The sequence below is a fragment of the Chenopodium quinoa genome, unplaced genomic scaffold (assembly GCF_001683475.1).
Source record: "Chenopodium quinoa cultivar QQ74 unplaced genomic scaffold, ASM168347v1, whole genome shotgun sequence".
NCBI lineage: Eukaryota > Viridiplantae > Streptophyta > Magnoliopsida > Caryophyllales > Amaranthaceae > Chenopodium > Chenopodium quinoa.
Genome location: NW_018744311.1, coordinates 969,189 through 995,207, shown reverse-complemented (window position 1 = coordinate 995,207; position 26,019 = coordinate 969,189). Strand labels below are relative to the sequence as shown.

The 26,019-nt window shown below is 35.8% G+C and overlaps 5 protein-coding genes across 5 annotated transcripts; 2 read left to right on the top strand and 3 right to left on the bottom strand.

Annotated features, from left to right (window-relative positions):
• Positions 1-1,101: 1,101 nt before the first annotated feature.
• On the bottom strand, positions 1,102-5,614 carry LOC110695983 (lysine-specific demethylase JMJ30-like). The gene is made up of 6 exons (XM_021873237.1): positions 5,034-5,614; positions 4,007-4,216; positions 2,889-3,020; positions 2,660-2,803; positions 2,393-2,485; positions 1,102-2,190 (listed from the first exon to the last, which is right to left on the bottom strand). The coding sequence occupies exons 1-6, from the start codon at positions 5,499-5,501 to the stop codon at positions 2,008-2,010; spliced, it is 1,230 nt and encodes a 409-aa protein (XP_021728929.1). The 5' UTR covers positions 5,502-5,614; the 3' UTR covers positions 1,102-2,007.
• Positions 5,615-10,619: 5,005 nt separating this feature from the next.
• Positions 10,620-13,746, bottom strand: LOC110695982 (ETHYLENE INSENSITIVE 3-like 3 protein). The gene is made up of 3 exons (XM_021873236.1): positions 13,298-13,746; positions 11,029-12,897; positions 10,620-10,941 (listed from the first exon to the last, which is right to left on the bottom strand). The coding sequence occupies exons 1-2, from the start codon at positions 13,330-13,332 to the stop codon at positions 11,061-11,063; spliced, it is 1,872 nt and encodes a 623-aa protein (XP_021728928.1). The 5' UTR covers positions 13,333-13,746; the 3' UTR covers positions 10,620-10,941; positions 11,029-11,060.
• A 1,020-nt stretch (positions 13,747-14,766) lies between these two features.
• LOC110695981 lies at positions 14,767-17,171 on the top strand. The gene is made up of 2 exons (XM_021873235.1): positions 14,767-15,151; positions 16,757-17,171. Exon 1 carries the CDS (start codon positions 14,808-14,810, stop codon positions 15,093-15,095), a length of 288 nt encoding a protein of 95 aa, XP_021728927.1. The 5' UTR covers positions 14,767-14,807; the 3' UTR covers positions 15,096-15,151; positions 16,757-17,171.
• Positions 17,172-17,540: 369 nt separating this feature from the next.
• LOC110695980 (FT-interacting protein 1-like) lies at positions 17,541-21,103 on the bottom strand. The gene is made up of 2 exons (XM_021873234.1): positions 20,734-21,103; positions 17,541-20,460 (listed from the first exon to the last, which is right to left on the bottom strand). Exon 2 carries the CDS (start codon positions 20,135-20,137, stop codon positions 17,825-17,827), a length of 2,313 nt encoding a protein of 770 aa, XP_021728926.1. The 5' UTR covers positions 20,138-20,460; positions 20,734-21,103; the 3' UTR covers positions 17,541-17,824.
• Positions 21,104-22,904: 1,801 nt separating this feature from the next.
• On the top strand, positions 22,905-23,915 carry LOC110696154. The gene has a single exon (XM_021873442.1). The coding sequence runs from the start codon at positions 22,905-22,907 to the stop codon at positions 23,913-23,915; it is 1,011 nt and encodes a 336-aa protein (XP_021729134.1).
• Positions 23,916-26,019: the final 2,104 nt, after the last annotated feature.

Genomic DNA, 26,019 nt, shown 5'->3' with positions numbered 1-26,019 from the left:
CTCGTTTTCAATCCCATTTAACATACATCATCAAGTAGAACATTTCAAGCAAAGATTGGTTGATGTGTCTACTTAGCGAGTTGCAACCAATCAAGTCTCTAGTGTAGGTTAATTTTATTCGAGTTGCAACCAATCAAGTCTTCTAGTGTAGATTAATTTTATTTACTACTTGTTTAAATGAATAATATTTATGCATGACTAGTTCTTCTGAGTTAATAAGTTCATATTGCAATTCAAAACTCACAAATACATGTCACTAAAACAACTAGTGAAGGTGAAAATTGGCCAAGTCTATATACTTCGTTAGCATTCTCACTATCTCCTTCATTTTCATCTACCCGTCCATAATAAAATAGTACTCATACAGTCCTACTTTTGATGGTAGTGTTATTTATATACTACGTATATATTTGAGGGAATGGTAGTGTTATTTTAATGTTGTATGATATTGTATTACTCTTCAACAATCAATTTCCGTCATTTCATTGAATAGACAAACCAAAATGTCCAACAATTAGATTTAGAAAATCCTTTTTTTGAAAGGAATTCTTAAGACAAGTTGTGTGTACAAGCTTGGCGTGATGCCCGCCATGTTGATAAGCCAGGGCCAACCCTAGGCATGACATGATTGAGTATTGTCATGCATAGTCATCTGTTATTTACGTTTACGAGTGTAAAATTATTTCTTATTATCTTAGAAAAAGTCAAATATCAAAATAATAAGACGAATATTTCCTAACCACTCTTAATTTTATGGTTCAACTTCCGTTGATATGTAGTTGAAGACAAGGGGCCATACTCGTTTAATATCCTGATGCATTATGTAATGACCCTAACGAGTACATTAAAGGTACAAATTATTGTCATACAAAATTAGGGTCATCTAATAATTGAATAAATTGTGACAAAACGACCAAGATAATTATTGTGTCGCATAAAAAATGAGGCTGAATTTTCACTATCCTAAACCATAAACAGTAACACAGATATTTCCTGATATTATCAAACCTTCATTCAATCGACCATTCTTCTTCCACATCTTTCTTAGACAAATACTTTAAGGGGCCATATAAATTGATGGTTCAAAATTTCTACTGGTAGTTTAGTAATCATTTTCTTGATGCATTATTATTATTATGTAAAGACTAACAAGTACATTTGAAGGTACATACATCATATACTACAAAACCAGGGCACACTGTCCTGATTACACAAAGTTTCGAAACGATACGTCCAAGAAAAAATTATTGTCTAGGATGAAATGAGGCTGAATTTCATCTTCCCAGTGTATGCAGAAGATATTTGTTGATATTATTGAACCTATATCCGCCCAAGGCTCTTCCACGTCTTCGTCCCTCAGATCATTCTTGTGCCAGTCTCAGCTTTCATCGCTTCTAGGGTCCCATGTAGATGTTACATGAGCATATTTGTGGGAATGGTGATATGATCACTATAATGCAAGTAAATTATCAATGATTGACTTGAAATAACGACCACTCGAACAAAAAACGGATTCAGATGCTTAATCTGTGAGGATGGCCAGAGGCTGAAAATGACTCATCATATGCCATTCTCTCATGCACCCCTAACCTTTACAAACCGCCTTCGTTTGAACGTATTGGTTAAGACATTGACGTCAAATGGAAGGTTTCTGTCATGAAATAGGTACAGTTTCTGAGACTAGACTCAAAATTTTACTGTAAATCTCTAATATCTTCTTATGAAAATAAGATATAATTTTACTAAACACAGAACATAAGAGCAGGACTGACTAATGAAGTTTATTTGACAAAATATCTAGGAGATGCTTGAAAGCATTCAATTACATTTCACAATGCACGAGTTCAGAGGTTCGGACTGACCAAACGCTTCAATCATTCATCATTTGAATGTCTATATACATCAAAATGACATCGTAGCAAATGCGAGTGTCTATGTTATCACCCTAATTCTATCAATTTTTTGAAATAAAATTTCCGCGATCTAAGCAAATAGGATACTGCCAACTCAGGGTGAACCTTCAGGGTTGCTCCACCAAAAACTAACTGATAAGCTTGGTGTGAGAGATCGCACGTAGTGCCACCACTTAGGAGGAATGTATAGCATATCACCTTCATCTAAAATGCAGTCCATGAACTCCAAGTCCCTCACTTTCGGAAATGCATTGTCATCTATGTCATCTAAATCAATCTACAAACAAAATTTTTACCACCTCATCAGAGTGATCTCAGATGAAAGAATGTAGATGATAAGATACAAGTCTGAACAGGTATTAACAGCATTCAAACACCAGAAATTAGTGTGAAGTTGTAATGTTCTATATGCAATATACATTTCCATTTATCATACAGGAAACAAAATAGAACCTATTGAGAAAGGAACAAAGGCCTACCTGGCTGGAATTGCGTAGCATGGTTTCAGAATGCGGATAAAGTTCCTCGGACAGAGAGGCTGCATAGAGTCTTACATACTTCTTGCCAACAACCTGGTAGAGGAGAAGTCACAAGCCTTCAGAAGATAAGATCACGATAGAATTGATTGAGATAACAACTGACCATTGAACCAAATGGAATCTAAAGTTGACATAGGATGCAAAATAAAAAAAAATAAAAAAATTAAAAACAATCAGAATCATAATTTTGTCATGGTTTTATCATACCTGAGCAAGTAAATTATGGTGTGGATCATGGTGCAACGGAGTTACAGTTCCAGCAGGACCAAACCAAGCATTAATTGACCTCAGCTCGCCGCCACCAGCATAACAATAGTCCGGAACAAGAATGTCCTTCCTAAGCTCTTTTATCTGTCACTAGAACCAACAAGTAATTGCATGAACATAATGTATCAATAGCTAAACACACAAAAATCTTGCATGTTAGCTTACATGCCTGCTCAAACAAAGGATGCTGCGCTAGGTATGTAGGAGCTGCACAAGTGCTGCCAGATTGAATTCGTTCCAGAAATTGGGAAAACGTGATAAGCTCTTGCTTCCACTCGGAACATAGGTAGTTCTTTCCAACCTGAAAAAAGTTAACTAAAAGCATTTATGTAGATAGCTTTTCCAAAGAACCCTAGAGTGGAGGATAGGAGATTCAGGTAAATTACAAATCAGCAGTGGTTGAAAAACAGGACATGGCGACAAATTTGTTGCAATGATATCATGTTCAGTGCAACAATCCTTTAGGTGCAGAAACCCACTATGGAAAGTGCTGATGCCTACAATATGTATACTACAATCACATACTTCCATGACTGGTAAGTTGGTAACTGATTGCTGATAGTGGAATGAAAAATGGGAAAGTTTAGAATATAGAGGCAAAATTAAAAACAACAGATCCATTGTCCAAGTTACTATATAATGATTTAGTGCTATGAAGGTGTAATGTAATTACCATGTAAAACAAGAAAAACATTACTCAACATTATTTTTGCCAAAAGTGATTTCAGTTCAGCAAAAATAAAAACGTCAGAGAAAAAAAAAAAAACCTTTTTCAAGGTTCACAAATTTCAAACAAGCTTCTCCACTACCCCCCAACATTCCCAAGAATCAGAATCAAATACCCTTTTCAATGTTCCCAATTTTCATACAAGCGTATGCAAACTGTATGTAACCTCCTTTACATCTTTTCTTGTTTCACTTAGACATAACAAGTATCAGAGCACAACAAAGTGAACATAGTTCATCAAATCCTTTGCTAGCATAGCTGAATAGATTCAAAGGTCAAAGTCCTAATTATAAGAATAGTCCAACAAAATTGACGATGAAGCCACAGGTATTGCCTAAAACAGGACGGGGCTAGGGGGAATGGTGATTATGTCTGCAAATTTACAGCATCATTTAGCCAAAGTCACAGCAAACAACGATTAAATGCCTGCTTTTGATTAACACACCATCTTAAAGCAAAAAAGTATATTTAAAATAAGAAACAGTCAAAAGAAATAATATTATCAAGAGGTATACTTGCCCATAAGTAGAGTTGAGAGGAAATAGTCATCAGCTAATCACCTCAACAGGTACTGTTCGGCCACCGGCCACTCTTTTCAAATATTCCATGTTGTTCCACCTAGCTCTAGCGGGCCAATGGGACATCGAGTCACTGATTATAACAGGCAAACCCATTAGAAAATAGTCACGAAGGAACCCTTCCAATGACAACCCAGAGCGTCTTGCAACAAGCTTCGAAGACAGTGAATTTGCAGGCAATGACCTGAGAACCTACCAGTCCAATTATAATCAACAATCAAGTTCAGTCATTTTTTAAGCAACACTCCACTAATTAACAAATTATAACAAGATCTAAAGTTACAAACATTTAATAACTTAGCAATACAAAGAAAATGCATCATAACTCCCACAATCTTGTTGAGTTTGATAATTTTCATAACCAAACAATACAACATCATCATGGAAACCTTAAACACACTTGTGGACTGACCAAGATTTCATCTTTTAGTGATCATCTTATCATAAATAACCCACCAAATAAAAAATCCAACAAATGGCATCATAACTCTCACAGACTAGTTGAGTTTGACAATTTTCATGACCAATCAATACAAAAACATTATCAAAGACAAAATCCCAATGACAATTCATCTCTAGTTATCATCTGATCATAATAACCCACCAAATATAATATCCCAGAAAATGCATCATAACTTACACAGACTTGTTGAATTTGACAATTTTCATGACAAATCAATACAACAACATCATCAAATCCAAAATCCCAATGATGATTTCATCTCCAGTGATCATACAACAACAACATCAAATCACACATAAATTGATTTAACTACACAAATCAGCCCAATATATTATAAACAAAATTTCCCAAATTAATCCCAAAACCCTTTAAAAAAGCTGAAAAACATATCAATACAGCTCACTAAAACACATTGCTAATAGCAATTCAATTTTACAAAATCCCAACTCAAATTTCCCAAACAACATGAAATCAACCATCAAAACTGAATCAAAATTAGATCATCATCCAAAAAATACTAAATTAAAAAAAGAAAACGAACCTTACCTCAGCTTCATTAAAATCAGCAGAAGAAAACAACAACCCACCACCATTATCACTCCCTTCACCATTGTTACTCCCATTCTCTCTCTCCTCCAAAACCGCCATAACTTTATCAACAGCATTTTCCAAGTCAACCCTCAAAAGGGTCCCACCCATAATCAACCCCAAATCCAAAACCCTAATCGTCTCCGAGAAGTCACCTCCGGCGAAATGGTGTTTCGCCACGTGTAAGCACGCCATTGAATAAGCATCCCTCCAAATGGGCAACACAGAGTGCCATGGTCCACAGTGAAGCTGCTCCCACGCCATCTCACGCGCCACCTCCGCTGCACGTGCGTCTCCGTCACGTGCCGCCGCCGCCATGCGTGCGAAGGTGTAACCGCCGCCTTCCTCGGACACGCGCTGGAGGATTCCGGGGGTTTCGATATCGAGTGTCGGTGTTTCGACGATTCCGCCATTTGTGGGACCCATTATTCGCCGGAAAAGTAAGTATATGACGAAGAAGAAGAGTTGGATGAGAAAGACGGAAAAGTGCAGGAATTTTTGTATTTGTTGTCTTGTTGATGGTCTAAAAGAGTAAGCTAAAATGAAGTATTTATAGTTCTATTAATAGAAGTTTGAAAAAGTGATGGTGAAAATATCTAGGGCTCTTGATATTTTGGGAAATATCTTCTACTTTGTGGGTCATACGTCTCATTCATATACTATTAATTTTAGCTAATCTCTTTACTAATTACCCCCGCTTGCATTTCGAAGCTAGATGATTGGATATTAATCTTGTATGAGCGGAAGAATGAACCGACGATGTGAGTTCAGTCTTAAACTGATGAACAAATTTGGATCTCAACTACACTCGAAACCAGATAATTGGATGTTAAATCTCACCTAACATGAGTTGAGTACAAATTTGACATTGGATTTAGTGATAGAGGTTTCCTACTATCTTGTAGAATCATGAATTAGTTGAATTTTTTTGTAAAATAAAACTTAAAATCTGGTTAATCAAACTAAGATCCATAACAAGGATTCCGTAACACATTATTATGGATTTATGGTGTATAGTGAAATGAAAATAGTACTCGTATACACTAATATACCTTATTATTAATAGAAAAATTAAAAAGTGTACATAGGTTTGACTCTACTTAATTATTAAGTAATAAGTGGGAAATATCTCTAAAAACAAGTATTAGTGGTGAGTGAAGAGTAAACGTTAGCATGTTTGATTCACTTTTTCTAGATGCTTCGGGAGAGAAGGGAGGTGGGGGTGTTAGTTAAGATATTAGCATCATAAGAACCAAAGACCTTGTTCTATTGGATGGTGACTAATTAATTATTTTTTTGAAAACGACCAGTGCACACTTCCATGCTAAAGAGTAGTAGCATAACACGTGGCATTGCATTGCTTAGATATTTTCTGTATACTTATTACTCCATTACCACCAATTTTTTGTGCTCACTTATGGTTTTCTATGTTTGATAAATGACTTTCTTATTGGTTTTTTATATGTCGACATTTTCGCCAAAAATAAAAGTAATCACTACAGTAGCATTTTAATGTTGAATATATGAGAGAATGAGGGGTAACTCGGTTGGTTAAATCTTTCCTTTAGATTATAAGAAATTTTAAAATTGACTTTTCTTACTTGTTTTTATGGCTCTCTAAATAGTATTTAAAAAAATGCTTGTTTGACATCGATTTTTGTTTTTAGCTGTTCGATTACTACAAAATTCTACCACACTTCGAAATAATTTCCCAACAAATATCTATTTAAGTTACAGTGTATAGATCAAAGTGTTCGTTACAATTCCAAATTCCACTCCAACAAAAAATAGTCTAGAACAAATAACTGCATGCATATGAACATAAGCAGCAGTAAATTGTTGCAAACACGAGTTGAAGCTTCATTAAATCTCTGGCATATCCCATGATCCAGTATCCAGCCCAATGGTGTATCTTAAATTGGGCTTATTACCATCTCAAAGAATAATACTACCCATTTATGATGACCCAAAAACAAAGTAAATTAAACGGGCCTTTCTGTAGTGTGTAATGATGAGTATGCAAATGGAAATTTCCACAGGACAGGTGGCACGACCTGAGTTGTGCAGGTGTCGGTGTTTAAGGAGAGAAGCATCATTTGATTGACATTGATCTTACATGCTTATACTCCATATAAGAATGTGATGTAAATGAAATTAACATTTTAAAACTTAAACAATTAGCTCGATAACAGCTACTAATCCATAACTAAAACAATACGTATCGAATAAGACTTTTGTTGAAGACTTCACCATATTGGTCACATACTGGCTTTCAATGGTACTCGCATCGTTATACAGGATATCTTTACTCTTTAGATAGGTTTATTGATAAAGTATTGACTTCTTAACCACAATGTTGAACACACTGTTTTCTTTTCCTCCTTAAACCGCGTTGTTAGCCTGTTACAATACCTACTCATAATAAGAAGATTAAAATCAACCAAACCAAATATCTACAATCCATAGGATCCAAATATATCAATAACACAATGTCAAATTCCGGCTTTCTGCATCATCTATAGCTCAACTAGATCCTGCATTTGCTTGGAGAAGATAACATCTCGTGTTTCCTGTTCAAATATATGACTAAACACACATATCTTAATACACATTCAAGAAAACATCATTCCAATATATGAATGACTAGTAAAATCATTTACACATCTCGTGTTGCCCGATCAAATACATCACTTCAGTTATCTAGTAAATCAAGTCATGCTGGGAGGCATTCGTGAGTGATCCATAGAGGAAGATTCGTACTTATGGACCTAAACAAGTTGAACCCTTGAACCGAACCTCTAAAAAGCAACTTTCTAAGCTGGGAGGCATTCATGAATGATTTGGTAACTTAAAACTTGCTAAAGAGGCATATTAGCATATATGTCTAGAAATACAGACCTTACAAGTAAAAGCATAAACGTTTATTTCTAAAAGCGTCCACCAAAAGCATAGACGTTTATTTCTAAAAGCCTCATTTGAAAGGGATTCACAAAAGGAAATGTAAATATAGCAGCCAACTAGCCATGGAATATTGGAACACTTAGAGTGAAGTTCCTCCTCCAAGAACTGTTCATTGATCCTTCCACAATAGCTTGGACACTAATCATATCTCCTATTTCTTCGACTAGCCGCCTGCCCTGTTCATCCAATAGGTATTTTAACCGAGGAGAAACTCCAAAAAAGGCAGATAGATTACAGGCAAAAGCACAGTAGAATACCATATACCTCAATGAAACCAGGCTCAAATCTGTAATATTCTGCAACAGCCCAGATTGGTTTACTAGAAATTTCAGGGGATACCTGCACAAACAGATGTATAAAAATATGTAAGAGCCAAAATCTAACAGACATTAATCCAAGAATGCAACCTAACGGCCACCTCATCAGCCTCATTGATTCCAGATTTATTAGATAAATGTCAATAAAAGAGTAACTAGCATGATGAACCCATCTAGTAAGCCATTGAAATTTTGACAGGATGTTTTAAACTGCTGTTATCACTACAGTAATCTATATACTACATAGTCTTTAGCATACATAATCCGAAAGAACAATGCAGATTAAGATAATCGGTTAAGAGGTAGAGATGATAAATGACGAAAAATGGATGTCTTCTTCTGCTTCCTTGATCCCATAAGTAGGGTCGGCTATATGAACCAACATGAGGACTTCCCAGGAAGTCGCCCATCCTAGTATTAGTCTCAATCATTGTGGCTTATGTCAAGCAATGTGAAAGTTTTACACTGGATATCACTGGCCTACCGTAACCCTCCTCCTTTATCCAGGCTTTGGACTGTCAGTGGGTTCCCACTGGCAGAGGCCACCCAGCCCCATCGGTCCATAGAGACTAGAAATCAGAAAATCATACACAATCCACTCAACTTTAAGAATTAGGATTAGGATGTAATAATCAAGAGCAAACTAAGTCCTAATCAAGTAAACAACTAACTTAATAAGCAGATCAAACCATTATTGTGGCCTTAACAAGTTTGAAAGCTACAATCATTATCAACAGAAACTACTTTTGAATTTTTGAGCACCCCGGTCCAGTGGAAGATAGAGGGAGTAAACAAGATTGGGAAAAAAAAGATAGAGCAAGTACATCCACACCCAAAAGAGAAATATAAAGTATTACACCAATCACCATATTCAGCAAGACACACATTCACTAGTCTACCACAAAACTAACTATTCATATGTGAAACTAAAGCAGAGTAGTTCAAAAGCAGACCTTCCATGCTTCTGAAGCAAATATCTACGGACTGATTGAGTAAGATGAGCCGTAAGAATCAATAGTGTTCCTTAAGCTTTCTGTTCAATAATCTACTACTTGCTCAATGGTTGAATTGAAATGTTGAATATCACTCACTTCCAGCAGCTGCTTTTTTGTTGAACCAAGGTCCATTTCTGCGCTTATTGGACTGAAACCTTCTCATCACCAACAATTCCACGATTACAAGCATTGATGGCCATTGTTGAAGAAAAAGAGAGGGGGGGGGGTTATCTTGGATCACATGCTTGCCTTCCTTGAGCAGTCTCAGAGTCATATCTACCTAAGCAATGAACGTCAAGATGCAAATAAATTGTCCATAGCTTCTTGAGATGAGTAGAAATTATGGATCTCATATTATAGATTCAATTAATACACCAGAATTTGGGTACACAATCATAAGGATAACCATCCCAACAGCAGCAGAAGACTAACCAATGTCTTTCCTTAGTCCTTAATCTAAAGAATTTAAAACAAGTTGGCAAAAAATTATATTGTTTGTATCTATTACACTCTTAAGCATATAAACAAACTCCGCCACCCAACTCCCCCCAACAGAAAAAAATTCCCCTCGCGCAAGAAATAGTGAAAGCTGTGTGAAGCTAATAAACTAACTGATACAAAATACGTAGTACTATGCAATCAAACCTAATTAAAACAAAAAATTTCAGTGTTGTCATGTTGTTTACTACATTAATGGCATAGCCTAAACACAACCAGAATACACAAACTTATTTCTTAGCATATATAGTATGACTGAAGTTAGAAAGTATATGATCTCTTTACATGCTGAATTAATTTCATCAAGGCATTATAACAACATAAAAGTTCACAAATAAAAATAAATAAATAAACAAAAAAAGGAGAGAGAAAGAGACCTGAATTGGCCAGCAAGAACAACAGCAACTCCAACAACTGAGGATTCCTTACTACAAAGACCAGCATCTCCCCCACTTACATTTGGAAATACTAGCTCTTTGTGTTTATCAATATTTCATAAGTAAAAGAGTAATGCTTACCTGAGAACGACTCCAAATATAATTGACAGAAACAAGATCAGAAATTTCAGATAATCTGGGGATATTGATTCTTTACAAATGTTCCTGCTCCAATTATGGCAATATGTTTTGCCATAGGTATTAAAGGTTCTGAAACAATATAATGCCTCATTCATTGTATAAAGATTAAATTTCTATTGGAAAAAAACAGCGAAATAAATCATGAAGCAGATTCTTGGTGATATTCTAGTCTAGCCTATCCTTTACTAATCACAATGTTGAACATAACGTTTTATTTTCCACCTTAAACAGAACTGTTACAATCATTATCAAACCTGAAGAATTTCAATGCCTAGCAATGAGAAGATTAAGATCAACCAACCAAATATACAAAATTTATTTAATCCAAACATATCAATATCATAATGTCAAATCCCGAACTTTCTATGTCAACTAAAGAACAGATCATTGTACTGTTGTTTGGATAAATGAATTAAACTAATCTAGTAACTTGAAACTTTAAGGACTATTCAAGCTGACAACTATACAGGCCACAAGCTCAAACTTCATCATTAATTCAGCTTGCCTGGAGCGTTGCCTGAAAAAGAAAATTAAGCTAAATTAAATTGTTGTCACAGCATGAAAGTCTGAAGATATCAGCAAGAAAATCACAATCACGACTCACAGTTTTAGCTGCAAAAAAACCACTCCGCCATTCTAAGCTCCACAGTATTGCAAGATGTCAAGGTCATCACCAGCTAAGTAATCCTCGTCTAAACCAAAGCCCTCAATTTCAGGGAAAGTAGTATCAAATTGATCAAAATCTATAGAAAGACCATTAAAGGGAGATCCAAGATGACTATCAAAGGGTCGATTCTTTTCCTGGAATGCATCAACACCATAATGGTGCAAGTGGCCTCCAGTGATATCATTCTCGGTTGTATTAAGGGATGGAAGATGCATTCCAACAGCTTCTTGCCTAGTTTGGGGTTCACTAATGGTATGCTGCAAACGCTGCTCATCAAGTCTTTGCCCATATTGAATTGATGGATAATAAGGATCACCGTGTTGCAACTCAGCACCTTGTACCGTTGGATGGTGGAACGATTGGCCTCCAACAAACATGTTATGTCCAGACATCAAATGGGGAGGACGGACATTAGAAAAGTGACTAAACTGACTATAATCAGAGGCTGGAGGATGAAATTGCCCCATTATATCACTGTCCATAGAAACCAAGGGTTCGATAAATATCGAGCCATTCTCCGGCTGGTTATCATGCATCTGGAAATCATTATGGTCCAAGTCAGACACAAGACCAGGTCTTGCAGGTTCACCCACCAAATTCTCTTTTGTAGATGGTGCAGCTTGCTGATCGCTAGGTGCCAATTGCGGAACACTAGCTGCCAACTGCTGATCATCCATAGAAGGGGTGGTTTGCTGATCAATTGAGCTCGCTTTTCCACGTGATCTTTTTCTCTTATTTTGTTTCTCAATAGGGTTCTTACTCCGGGAAGAAGAACGATTATTGATCACAGGTTCACCCATTGTTTCTGCATCACTTAGTTGATTTTTCCTTTCATCTTTAGAAGAAACAGAACCTGCACCTTCATCAATGCCATCAACGTCATAATCACTATCACTACTAGCAGCAGGTTTTCTCTTTTCACCACGCGGGCCTGGTGGACTTCCAGTAATACCTGACGTTCCATTATCACTGCTAGGCTGCCTGATAAGGGATTCCTCCCGACCTAAAACCCCTAGCCAAATTGAACTCTCCTTAGCAGTCATCTTGTCTTGTAAGCATTTAGATTGCCGCACAAGCCTTCTTATCTTTGCAATATCAGGAGACATGTGCTTGATCACAGCAGTTAAAACCCCAACTTTCCACATCTTCTTCAGATCATGTGGTTTCTTATACGGAGGGCTCTGACCCTTCGGCAAACTCAGCTTAGACCACCATTCTTCATCTCCTGAAGGCCACCATGGTGGAGGCACACCTTTCTCTAGAGGAAATTTCCTCTGAGGAGGATTACAATGCTGCATCAACGACGACAACAGCGATCCTAAAGTAGCGTCTTGCAATTCCTGCAAAGTGTTTTGACCATTTCCATTACTAGCTCCTTCACTCATTGCCAAACAGTCAGCTTCATACTTGTTTATTGCAGCAGGACCATTCTTATCAAATTTGACCTTCTCCTTCCACCAAGCCCTTAAATTATCAGACGCGCCACTAACCGGCTTTCCCTTCTCCGGAATTATTCCATACACAAATCCTCGCGCTTTGCAGACCTCCATCAACTTCAACATATACTTCAAAATCCCATCTTGTGCTCTTGACATTTTCTTCCTCCTAGCTTGATCACTCGTCTGCTTAGGCTTTTGCTTCTCAGCAGCCTGCTGGGCCTCTACTTTCTCCCTCTCCTTCATTCGCTTGAGCTTGATTCGATCCTTCCACATTCGCCTTTCGAGTTCTTCCGGATCAATTTCTTCATCACTAACATCCTTTTCCGCAATGTTCCCGCACCTTAAGTCATCAACCTCTATATCCGACCTACAATCATTCCAAATAAACAAGCAAATCAAATAAACCCAAATCAAATTTTCACCTTTTAAGAAAAATCCCAACAAATTCAATAATTCTTCTTGTTTTTAAATATTCCACATTTACCCTAAATAATGCATACTTTTAAGTGCTAACCCTAAACAAAATCAGAAATTCAGTACACTTAGCACTTACATATAATTCAATTAAATTGTTTTGTTTATACACAAATTCAATCATTGATCAAAATCTAAGCTTCAACCAACGATAATTCAGCAAATAAATCACACCAATTCCAATAAAAAATCAATCTTTATAATACTCAAGCCCTAATTATATATCCAACAAAAACCCCCAATTGAAAAAAAAAAAAAAATTAACAAGATAATAATAAAATTAGAGCACTTACCCATAATCATGACCAATCTCCTCGAGCTCTCCCATAATAACCCAGATTGAAATTCTTGATACTCAATATAAAAATTGATAAATTACTACCACAAAATATGCCTAAAAAACATTCCACTGAAAATTGGCATCAATCTCTGATTATTTGAGGTGGGGTTGTTGCGCCGACGAAGGGACGACGGCCGGAGTATAAAGTTACGCAATTTTTAGGTAGGGATTGTAAAAGGGAATCAGGGATTAAAGTTTAAAAAGTTTTTTTTTTTAATTGTAAAAACAAAAAAAAACCATATAAAAATTAAAAGAAAAAAAAATGTAGAAATGTAAAGAGAAAATTGAGTGGTTTTTGGGAAGACACAAAAAGACAAGAAAAGGAATAGAGTCAGCTTTGGTGGATTCAGATCATCTGTATTGCAATGCATCATACTTTGCCTACACCCTCCTTTGAACCTAGACATGTTTTTTTGGTGAAATCTTTGATTACAATTATGAAAATTATAATCTTATAAAAATGGAAGGATATAATAATTTTGATATATTTCCCTTATTTTATTTTTTGGGTTTTTTTAAGGTTTTTTTTAACGGTGGTGCATCTACAAACCAATTATATCAAAATACTACTTCAAAGTTCAAAGCAATGCATTATTTGTTTTCCTAAATTGTACTTTCATAATATTTCTTAAAAGGAAAGAGATAGACATTCATGTGGAAATAATCAATATTTGAGTTGATACTAAAGTTAACATTTGTGTTTAAAAATATAAATACCTAAAATAATAATTAGTAATTGACATTTTAATAAGGTACTTTGTATTGAACTTAGAGTATGAATTGAGATCAATGTTCTATCTCATGAGATAGTCTAAGCCTATCCACATATGTAAGCACATAATGATCAATATTAGAATTGATACTAAAGTTAACACTTGTGTTTAAAAATATAAATATTCAAATAGTAAGTGACATTTTGATAAGGTACTTTGTATTTAAATTAGAGTATGGATTGAGAGCAAATGTTCAATCTCTTGAGATAGCCTAAGCGGCTAAGCCTATCCATCATACATAAGCACTTAATTAATGATGAAAGTGATGATATATAGATATTATCCTCAAATTCCCGTCAAACTCTATATACTACGACAATTTACGCTTGGTTATTAGGTTTTATCCTGCTCTTAAGTCTTGAAGTAAAGCCATAGAAGTATAAAGTCTAAAATAGTAACGAAGTAATAATTTTTTTCTACAATTATATAGAATAATACGTACTTAACTTTACAAGTTAGACACTTTGAAAGTTGAGAAAAAAGGGTTAGTAACAACCAAATTAATATTATGTGTGTAAAGAAAGACTAAAAAACCTATTGTACACTCAATTAAATAACTTACACTTTTCGATTTCTTTTTAACTACGTTTTTCTTTCTAAATATACATGTTACGTATATATTGTAAGTTAACACAGATACACTCTAGTCTTCGTAACCTTTTGGAGGGTCATAGGGGGGGGATTAGAGAAATGGAAGAAGATTGGAAGGAAGGTGTGAGAAAAGGAGGATGTGAGAGACTACAAAACGCTCTTTTCGACTGCCATCGCCGTATTCCGGCGGGTCCGGCGAGAAAATCAGCTTGCCGCCACCTTAACCGCGCTTTTTCCGACTGTCTTGTCGCCGTTATTTGCCCATCTCAATTGGAAGCCGTTAAATCGCTCTGTTCTAGCGGTGGCACCGCCTTGAAACGCTCGCAATGTCAAGAAGCTCGTCTTAATCTCTCTGTTTGCCTATCTCTACACCAAGATCAAGATTAAGATTACCCTTAATCTTTTTTAGCATAATCTCGAAGAAAGTTATGATATTTTTCATGGTAAGTTTCTTGATTTTGTTTTAATTTGTTGATAAAGTTTGGATTTTTTTTTGCAGTTGTTGTGGTATTAATCTTTTTGGATGATTTGGGTTTTTGGGTAATTGGCATATGCAACGATTTTTGTTGGGTAATAACACCAAAATTCAGTCAAAGTTTTTTTTTTTTTTGTTTGATCAAATGTTGATTAGTAGTATACATTAGGGTTTGGTGTGATTGAGATGGATGTTGGCCTAGAAGTTTGATTAATTTTGCAATTTTCTTTAATGCATTACTGATTCGACCATGTATATGCTCATAGTTGATACCACTCGATACATATTAACAATGGTGAGCTTGAATTTGGTTCATCAGACAAATTATAATCTTGTCAATGTCAAAATTTTGCCTTTTCTTACTGTATAAGAGCAAGTCAAAGTTGCTTTGTTGATGTTCTCTTGTATAAGAGCATGATCATATTGAGGGTGAATGGATGTGTGAGGAGATTATCTTTGATTTTCAGAGTGATTGCCCTGCTGTAATTTGAACTTTGAAATTGAAGTTGTGTGAATTTTAGAATATTTGAAGGTTATCTTATTGGAAGTTAACAACACTTATCATTAGAGAACATTAGGAAGCTATGAAAGCATCTGATGTTACACTATTCAAGGTGTTAGATGGATACTAATCGTGCGGTATAGTGTTATTCTTTAAGGAAATCATTGATAGAGCCCGATGGGTGTGAGTTCTAGTTTCCTCCTTTTGGGAAGATCAAAAGTGCATGTGGCTCGAGCCTATGACGATCCTGGAGTGCTTAAAATCATCCTTACTTAGCTACTTCTAGTATTTTAGCTTGTAGACTACATATATAGCTCAGTCAGAAGTGCCAACCTCATACTTAAGTTTTTGTAGATAATTTGATTTATTGGCTGTGCCATAAGTTGTGAATGAATAATTGATTTTTCTAAGTAGCTCGCCGAGAGTAAAGGAATATCTTTAGTTGTTTCTAGAGCCACCTAGCCTTAATTGTATCAATTTTCTAGGTACATTAATATATTTGGGGTCTTAAACATGTAAATCTAGTTAAAAGATAGCCTTATATATTCATAATTGAATTTAGCATGAAGAATCTGATGGCAAAAAACCTATTTCTCACTGTTGATTCATATTATTACTGGATCAAACTCAATAAAGATAGAGTGGCTTGATGCCAAGCATTGGTCCAATTAGTACACACTTAACTTATCAAACAAAGACAGACGTGACCCAATACAAGTCTGCTATTTCCTGTTTCATTTGATGTTGATGTTTAGAGGTGAAGATAGATAAGGGAGAAAAGTCATGCTGATTACTTTTTAAGCAATTTGTTTAGGAGTGATTCAAGCTAAGGGTTGCTCCACTTGGCCCGTAACATTTACATCTGTCATCTGAGCTTGAGTGAAGTCTTAAGGTTTATCAAACTATTTTAAGCTATTTAATTTGTGATGCATTTAGTAGCATTTAGGACTAAATGGATAGTGTGTAAAAAGTTAATTGATGGAATTCAACTTTTAAGTAAAGATTTTGATGAGGTAGTTATGAAACATTCAAGCTTTCTTGTTTAACATATTTCTGTTCTTTTAACTGCAGCCATGGAAAATTGGAAGTAGAAAAACATCCCAAATTCCCAAGGGTATATAATGTCAAATGTTCAGCTAACAAGATTTGGTGCCTCTGCAAGCAATTAGGCTAAGCTGGACTGCGAAAGAAATGGCTTACATCAACTTGGGTGTAGGATAAGAATTAGGCATAAATGATACGGAGTATATCAGAAGCGGTTGGTGAAGAGCACAATCAAGTCCCCCATGTTCAAGTCTTCCCTGTTTTTCCATGCTAGTGATTGAAATGAAGAAACTGTAAGAAATACAAGGTCAAAAATTGAGCATGCTAGTTTTCGAATTTGATTACCCGTTGTATGCTTTTACCCTTGCTTAAGGGAAGTTAAATTTCGTAAATAAGTGGATACCAATTCTCAGTACATGGTGTTTGAGAAGCTTGTTTTAAATTTAATCCATAAGATGTTCATTTTTGTAATTAATAGCTTACTGTTATCGTTGCTTGTAAAACTAGGAGCTACGTACTCCTACCTAGTATATGCATTCGCAAAAGGGCATCAAAGACCAGGTAGCACAATAACAACAAAGCAGTGAAGATGCTTTGGCTTTTACAGATAAATGGAGCTTTTTTCAGATGTTGAAATAAGTAGTACTGTAGTAGTGCAAGATTAATTGCATAAAGTTCAACAAAAAGCAAAAGCAAGTAAACAATCATGACATTTCAATGGAAAAATGGCCCTTCAAAGCTGCCTGTTGGGTAGAAAGTTGAATAGGGACCATATATCCTTCGAAAATTCTTAACATCATCGTCGCATCAATCCTCATCATAGTTATATATTTCATGCTTAATGATGTTGATCAGAAAGTTATATAATACATGTAGACATGTCAAATATTACATTTTCAGATTAGTTAAGTGAATACAGCAGAAGACTGTCAAAATAATTCAAAATCATGATCTTCTACTAAAAATTACCACATTCAAACAGCAAACCTTAGGACAATTTTAAAAGAAAACTAATAAATCTGTTGAATTGAACATTAATTAACCACATTATATCAGATTACATATGAATGAACAAAGTGCAGTAAATAGCTTTTCTCACAGCATGCTGTCAGTTCTTGCAGGTAGCCTTCTGAAGAAGTTGATTGGAACTGACGGAAGCTTCTTCCGGAATCTAGGGTGCCTCAGCACGTAGATGCCATAGATAAGGATGACGACTTTGAAAGGAGTTATATACAACACAATTGCAGCTACCAAACAGAATGTAACAAACAATGCAGTAGCTCTTGGATCTCTCCAGCTGAGCAGTGACTGAAATCTCTCACCTTGAGTTGCCAAGTCTCCCACAACGGTCTGAATTCTCCCTGCTATACTTCTTAGCCGATCATACCTCATCCTAATGAGTTCATTCCCCCGAGAAGTAGGGAAAGTGTCAAACTCCTCATCGAGCTCATCAGGGTGTGCCACATCAGCATGTGAGAGCCGAGTATCCATATGAGGTGGGTGCCTAGGCTTCCATCGGTAGTTCCAAATGCCAATCAAGAAAAGATAGAGAAACATAGTGGGCAAAATCAGTTCAGGATAAACAATAAGGATTATGAAGAGAATGTGAATAAGAACAGTGGTGATTGGGTTTTTCCAGTTGCAGATTTGATCAAACCATCTGCCAACTGCAATCATCCCACTTAGAACATTCATGATTCTGAAGAAGTTTGCTTTGCTCCTTCGCATACTCCACATATGAGAATCGATATCCAACATATACTCCACAACCTCTTTTCTCAAAGGAGGTTCTGCTCTACTGAGTCTCATTGAGACAATTTGTGTAGCCTGGTGTCTCAAGCTGTCGAGCTGTATGACAGATAATGGATGAACATAATGCATTTTGGGTAGCAGTGGATGAGAATACATATGCAACATGTTGATCCATGATGAGCAAGAAAACCTCACTGCCAATTGAACTTCACCCATCTTTTTAACTCCTGAAGGATGTAAGACTATAAGAGGGTATGAATGTGTATAAACTCGATCTGTTTCAAGGGTTGAAAGCCTCACCCTCACCTTCCCAATTCTTGAATCTCTCGTTCCATTATTTCCATGCAGATGGCAATTATCGAACACCCCAATTGTAATAACAGTACAAGGATCAAAAACCTCCCAAGTGTATTGCTCATTCCATCTGGGATGAAAGCTGTCAATGATGGTTCTTGTTCGAACCCATTTCTGGCCATACTTAGCCACGCAGTAGGCATCAGTTGCCCCTCTTCCATCCTTGTTTTTCATTGGCATAAGTCCATGAGCACTTAGAATCCCGAGCTCCAGAATTCCAATGCTCGGCCTCCACAATTGCTTGGCAGTTGGCCTTAGATCACTACTATAATGAGTAGATTCATCCAACACATGATAACCGCCATCCAAACAGATCCGCAGATGAATCCTGCTAGCAAACTTACTTTCCTTCTTTTCCCCATTGACAATAATGTGCTTTTCAAGGTTGTACCACTGAGTGTTCACCGGCTTATGATCCAATCTCCTTTGTAAAGTATGCAACGGAATAAAACATCTTCCTAATGTTTCGTCCTTCCCTGGTCCAACCCTATCTTCCACACTCAAGAACAAGGGTTCTTCAAATGGCTCAGCAGCTACAAACAACAGGTCCTCGTTCCACACAGGGTTCAGGGTCTTAGCTAGACTCGGTTTGGTCTTAAAACCCTGATTTCCAACCATTGCCTTAACATAGACATCTGGGAACCGGGTTTTGTCATTAGGCACCAAATCCTGAGCTTCAATGACATTAACCCTCACATACCAAAGCTTAGGCGAAAGGTAAACTTTGGACCGGATTTTCCCTACAGCATCACCACCAACAGAAGCAGCATCAGAATGCCAAGCCTCAGGAAATGCCTCATCACCTTGAGTCCCCATCCAAACAGCCAACATGAGCTCCCCTTTCGCCTTATCCCCTTTTCGACCCTCAAGCCTATACCACTGAGGTGCAAGAGGACTATCAGGTGGAACCCTCTTCGGCACCTCATTAAGGTCAAATATAACCCTCCCAATGTAATCATCCTTAACAAAATCTTTATCCTTCACCACAATCTCCACAATAGAGGATTGAATCCGTTCCTTTGAGAAAGCAAACACTTGGTTCCACTCAGGCTTTGTGTTTTTCTCAAAATGCCTAGTAGCCCCTTTATAGTTCCCTAGCTTAACCTCTACATAAGGGTCACAGCTGCCAGTTACATCCTTCCCAGGTAGCTCCTTAGCTTTAACTACGCGAACATAAAGATACTGCATTTGCTCCACCAGGTCATAGGTAGAGGTTAGCTTATCCCCTGCTAACCCTGCCATACCTATCGCCGGAGAAGTCTCCTTCAGAGCAAACTCCTCCAGGGGAGGAGCCGGCTTCATTTTAAAAACTTACAAAAACGCGTTCACAATTCACAAAATTTAATGTATGATCTCTTGTTTATGGAAGTATTGAGTTGAAATAATGGGGTTTAGTCTATTAAGAACCAAGAAGGCAAGAACATGGTATCTTAAGGGAAGTCATTAGAGTAATCAGCAAGTAAACTGAAAAAAATTGGCAACAGTCAAAAGCAAAAAAAAATGGCAGACAATTCAAAGGGATTAAAGAAGAAAGTAACTGAATAAAATTTAGCAAAAGTGAAGTGTTTCAGTGAAGCAAACTCTTAAAAATAGTACTTACAGTCTGATTCAGACAGCAAGAACACCTGCATTATTATACAGAAAAAATGAAACAAAGTTACATTACAGTATTACTAAGCTAAAAAGACTGAAAGTCTGAAACATGTGTTATTGCAGAAAGAAGCATACAAGAGAAAAATAACCATGATGACAAGTCTATGTATGTCTATCCAGTGGCGGATTCAGGATTTTCATACAGGGTATGCAAATACGTGCATACTCTGATCTCATATTTATTTAGTTTCAGCAAATGGTAATTGTTAAAAACACAAACTTTGCATGAAATAAGATAAACTTACAGAAGCAAAAAGAAGAGGCAGATCTGCATTTCATTTTACTTGTAAAATTAAAAGCTAAAGTAGTGTTTGGTTTAACAAAAATAACAAAAAATTCTCAACAAAAAAAAAGGGAAATAAATATGATTTTGTTGAAGTAAAAAAGTGGGGTTGATGGGAAGAAGCAAAGTTGCTTACCAACTCAAAACAAACAGGAAATTTGTTGAAGACTGAAGTCAGGTAACTGTAAATATGGTTTTGCATTTATTTGAGAAAATATTTGTTTATTGTTTTCTATGATAACAATTCTTTCCCCCAAAAAATAAAAACAAATAAATAAAATAAAAGATTATAGAAAATATATTAATGGAATTTGGGAAACTAAATTTTGTTGGACTGGCAAAAGTGTAAGACTATATAGAAAAGAACGCTTTATATTAAGATATGTAAAACTGTAAATTTGGAAAAATGCAGTTACAATGTCCATAAAAAGCAGTAAAAAAAAAATTAAAAGTAAATTTTTTTTACCTGGGTACCCGAGGTACACACGTGGAGGTTGTTGGTCGGCTTTGGCACGTGCGAATATGTGTGGATAGTAATTTGGTCGGATTAATAAAGAGTAATAACTACAATTATTACCTTTATTAATCTTCTGATTATATTATGTGGTTTTTTTTTTTGAGGTAATATTATGTGATTGGCTTAACAATTTATGAAGGCTTTTTTGTACTTTATTATTAGATGGTCCAGAAAATAGTAATGCAATGCAAAAGAAGAAAGCTTGGTTAACTCAATCGGGTAATTATCCGACCCTAATCAAGATTGGTTATAGTGGAATCCAATTGTAATCAATTAAGTTTTTGATGGTTTATTAGTTTTGGAATACAATTATTTATTCAACGGGTAAATGTAGCAATGTTTGTTGCTTTAAGTTTCGGGTTTTTAAGGTAGAATTGGGCATGTTGATAATATCCCAAATCTGTTAGAAGACAATGTGAATGCCAATCATTGATTTGATGTTGCAATGCACATATAAGTCCAACCCTTGTGAACTTATATGGCAATATATGAGCATGATTGAATTGTACTTTTAGTATAGAAGTATTAGCTATATATATAGGGTGTCATATGAGGCAATAATAATAACATACTACAATTTCACTGATCCTCTTTACTTCTTCTCCTTCACTTTCTCCTTTCACTGATTAAAGACTTTCTATCGGTAAACATTTAACACGTTATCAGCACCAGTTTTCAGTCAGGTATATAGTAGCTTTGCATGCATATTATTATTAACTAGATTAACAAAAAGATGCAGCCTTTTATACTTATTATTTTTCTTACTTTTACATACTTTTTGTGTTTCTTTCCGTTTTCGAACCCATGATCTTTTATAGATATTAGGGCTCTCGGACCACTATGACTTGCATTCCCAGTGTGATAACCTTTTACAATTATAAATATATATATATGGACCATAATTTTATGCCAGTACGTTAGACTATTATATGATATTTTTACAGTTGTACAGAACAGTAACGGATAAACCTACCTCTATAAAAGACGGATTTTTCCCCCAATTTCACCACAAATCCCTTATCCCTTCCCACTTTTTATCCAAAAATCACCTAAAAAAAAAAATAAAAAAAAATTTCACCCCCTTCTTCTCCGATATGTTCCCCGACGACGGCAACCAAAACACCCAAAACACCCACAACTTCACTTTTGAGGAATATTTAATGAAGATAAAACAATATTTCCTTCTAATTACGGCACTTGTAATTTTATTAGTAGCAATATTAATTTTTGTCATTATGTATAAGTAAAACTCACTTATTTTGTCGTTTTAGTATATTAAAAGCTTGTTTTTTGTTTTATTATGTATGTTTGTTGTTATTAATCATCATTGTATAATATTACCGTTATCATTATAATTATTGTTACTACTGTCATTGTTGTCGTTTTGCTGTTTTTTTTTTTGCAACTAACATGATTAATTTTTGCCTAATCACATAATTACTCACAATAATAAACCAAGGGGGAGAAAAGACTACATTATTTATGGTTTATTATTATTAAATTTAATTATCACGTGTCTTATTAACTTAATTATAAATATGGAAGAACTAAACATGTGAGTTGTACATATAATTTGTTATTATAAACTAATTATCACGAAATTTGTTGTAGCTAAAATGGGAGACCTTATGAAAAGACAGTTCAGCATCTTAGATTTATCTGGAAAGAAATTTCTGGAATGGAAAGTGGACGCAATGATGAATTTGAAAGCTCAAGGCTTGGAGCACACTGTTAAAGAAAATAAAAGTCCCTCTGGTCAAACAACTGATGCTACCTCTTCTGCAATGACGGTTGAAAAACCTATCATTGAACAAGATAAGGCAAAAGCCTTAGTGTTGTTAAGGCATCATTTACATGAAGGCCTTAAAACTGAGTACATGATGGTTGAAGATCCCAAAGAATTATGGGACCGCCTTAATGAAAGTTTTGGACACCACAAAAGGGTGCTCCTTCCTAAGGCATTATTTGACTGGACAAATTTACGGTTCCAGGATTTCAAATCTGTAATAGATTACAATTCAACCATACATGAGATAGTATCTATATTGAGATACTGTGATCATCCAGTCACCGATGAACAAATGATTGAAAAAACACTCACTACCTTTCATGCAAGCAACATACTGTTGCAAGAACAATATCGTGAAAGAGGTTTTAAGAAGTTTAATGAATTAATGAGTGTATTGCTTGTTGCGGAACAAAATAGCGATCTTTTGTTGAAAAATCATAATCTCAGACCAACTGGGTCTTTGGCCACTCATCATGAGGCAAATGCAACAAGTTCTTATCCACTCGAGGCAAATGCTGCACGAAGAGGTGGACGTGGAAATTACAATGGCCGTGGAAAAGGCCGTGGAAATTATCGCGGACGAGGCCGAGGACGTGGTAGAAACAATTTTCAAAGAAACAGTAATTTCAAAAATTTTGAAAAACAGAAGGGACAATCATCTGGAAGCCACAAACAAACTCTTTCAAAAGGAAAAGACACATGTTACAGATGTGGCATGACAGGACATTGGGGACGTACTTGTCGTACGGCCAAACATTTGGTAGACCTTTACCAGGCTTCTGTAAAAGGTAAAGAGAAAAATGCAGAAGCAAATTATGTTAATGAAGAAAATGCTTGATGTCCTACCCTTGATGTGTCCGATTTCTTCATGGACAATGCTGAAACTGGGAATGATTTCATTCTTGGAGAAAACAACAATGCTTAGGTTCCCCATCTACTAATGTAACATATGCTATGTTTTAATGTATTTTCTTAGTTCCCTGTATTTTAAATTTCTAGTCATGTACTTTAAATCTTTATCATCAATAAAAGTTTGTATGATATTATTCTAAACTAATATTAAATTTATTTTATGAAGATATGGATCTACCTGAAGTTAGTTCCGAATATCAATGCCTTTTGGACAGTGGAACAACACATACTATCTTAAAAGATAGAAAATATTTTTCACAACTAAAGTTGTTTCAAGCAAATGTAAACACCATTTCCGGGTCAGCTAAATTAATTGAAGGATCTGGAAATGCTTGTATAATGCTTCCAAATGGAACAAAATTAATAATCAATAATGCTTTATATTCGAGTAAATCTCGAAGAAATCTCATAAGCTTTAAAGATGTACGCCAAAATGGCTATCATCTAGAAACAATGACGACAGATCAAAAAGAGTATATATGCCTCACGGCAGAAAAACATGGCAAGAAACATATATATGAGAAATTGCCAGCATACTCTTCGGGTTATACCGTATAAACATACGACCCGTGGAAATCAATATGATATCTAACCAGAAGTTAGATGACAAACATTTGATTATTTTATGGCATGATCGTTTGGGACATCCAACAACTGGGATGATGCAAAGAATAATAGCACATTCAGTTGGACATTCAATAAGAAATGTCAAAATTCCCCGATCAGATGAATTAACATGCTCTGCATGTTCACTTGGCAAATTAATAATAAGGCCATCTATGAACAAAATTGCTACTGAATCTCCAAAATTCTTGGAAAGAATTCAGGGAGATATATGTGGGCCAATTAATCCAGCATGTGGACCATTTCGATATTTCATGGTTTTAATTGATGCTTCCACACGATGGTCACATGTCAGTCTGCTTTCAAGCAGAAATGTTGCTTTTGCAAAATTACTTGCCCAAATTATCAAATTAAGAGCACAATTTCCAGATCATACAATAAAGAAAATAAGGCTCGATAATGCTGGGGAATTTACATCCCAAACATTTAATGATTATTGTATGTCAATTGGAATTGATGTTGAACACCCAGTAGCTCATGTTCATACACAAAATGGTCTAGCTGAATCACTAATTAAGAGATTACAATTGATTGCAAGACCATTATTAATGAGGTCAAGATTTCCATCATCTGCTTGGGGACATGCTATAATACATGCAGCAGCGCTAATTAGATTGAGACCTACAACTTATCATAAATTCTCCCCACTACAACTTGTTTGTGGTCGAGAACCAAGTATCTCACATCTAAAAATCTTTGGTTGTGCTGTATATGTTCCCATTGCTCTACCCCAACGAACAAAAATGGGTCCACAAAGAAGGCTGGGAATTTATGTCGGGTTTGAATCCCCCTCTATAATTAAATACCTTGAACCATTGACTGGTGACTTAATTACGGCTAGATTTGCGGACTGTCACTTTAATGAAACAGTATTCCCAGCCTTAGGGGGAGAGAAAGTGGACCCACATAAGAAAGAAATTGAACTCATTTGGAATGCAACACAACTGTTGATGTTAGACCCACGAACAAATATGTGTGAACAAGAAGTTAAGAAAATTGTTCATTTACAAAGTGTTGCAAATCAATTGCCCGATGCATTTGTAGACACAAAGAAGGTGACAAAATCACATATACCAGCGGAAAATGCCCCTGCACATATTGAAATCCCAACTGGTAATAAGGCCATAGAAAATGAATCTCAGGCACGCAGAAAGCGTGGAAGACCACTTGGTTCAAAAGATTCTAAGCCAAGTAAACTAAAAAGATTGGATGGAATAGAAAATGAGACTAATAATGTTCCCCCGTCAGAAGGTCAAGAAAGACCAAATGTGGATGAAAGTAAAGAAAATGATGATAATCCAAAAGGGGACGAACAAGAAGACAACCCTACGGGGAATGAACAAGATGTTCAAAACATCGATAACAATGAAATTTCAATAAATTACGTCTCTACAAAGACTCAGTGG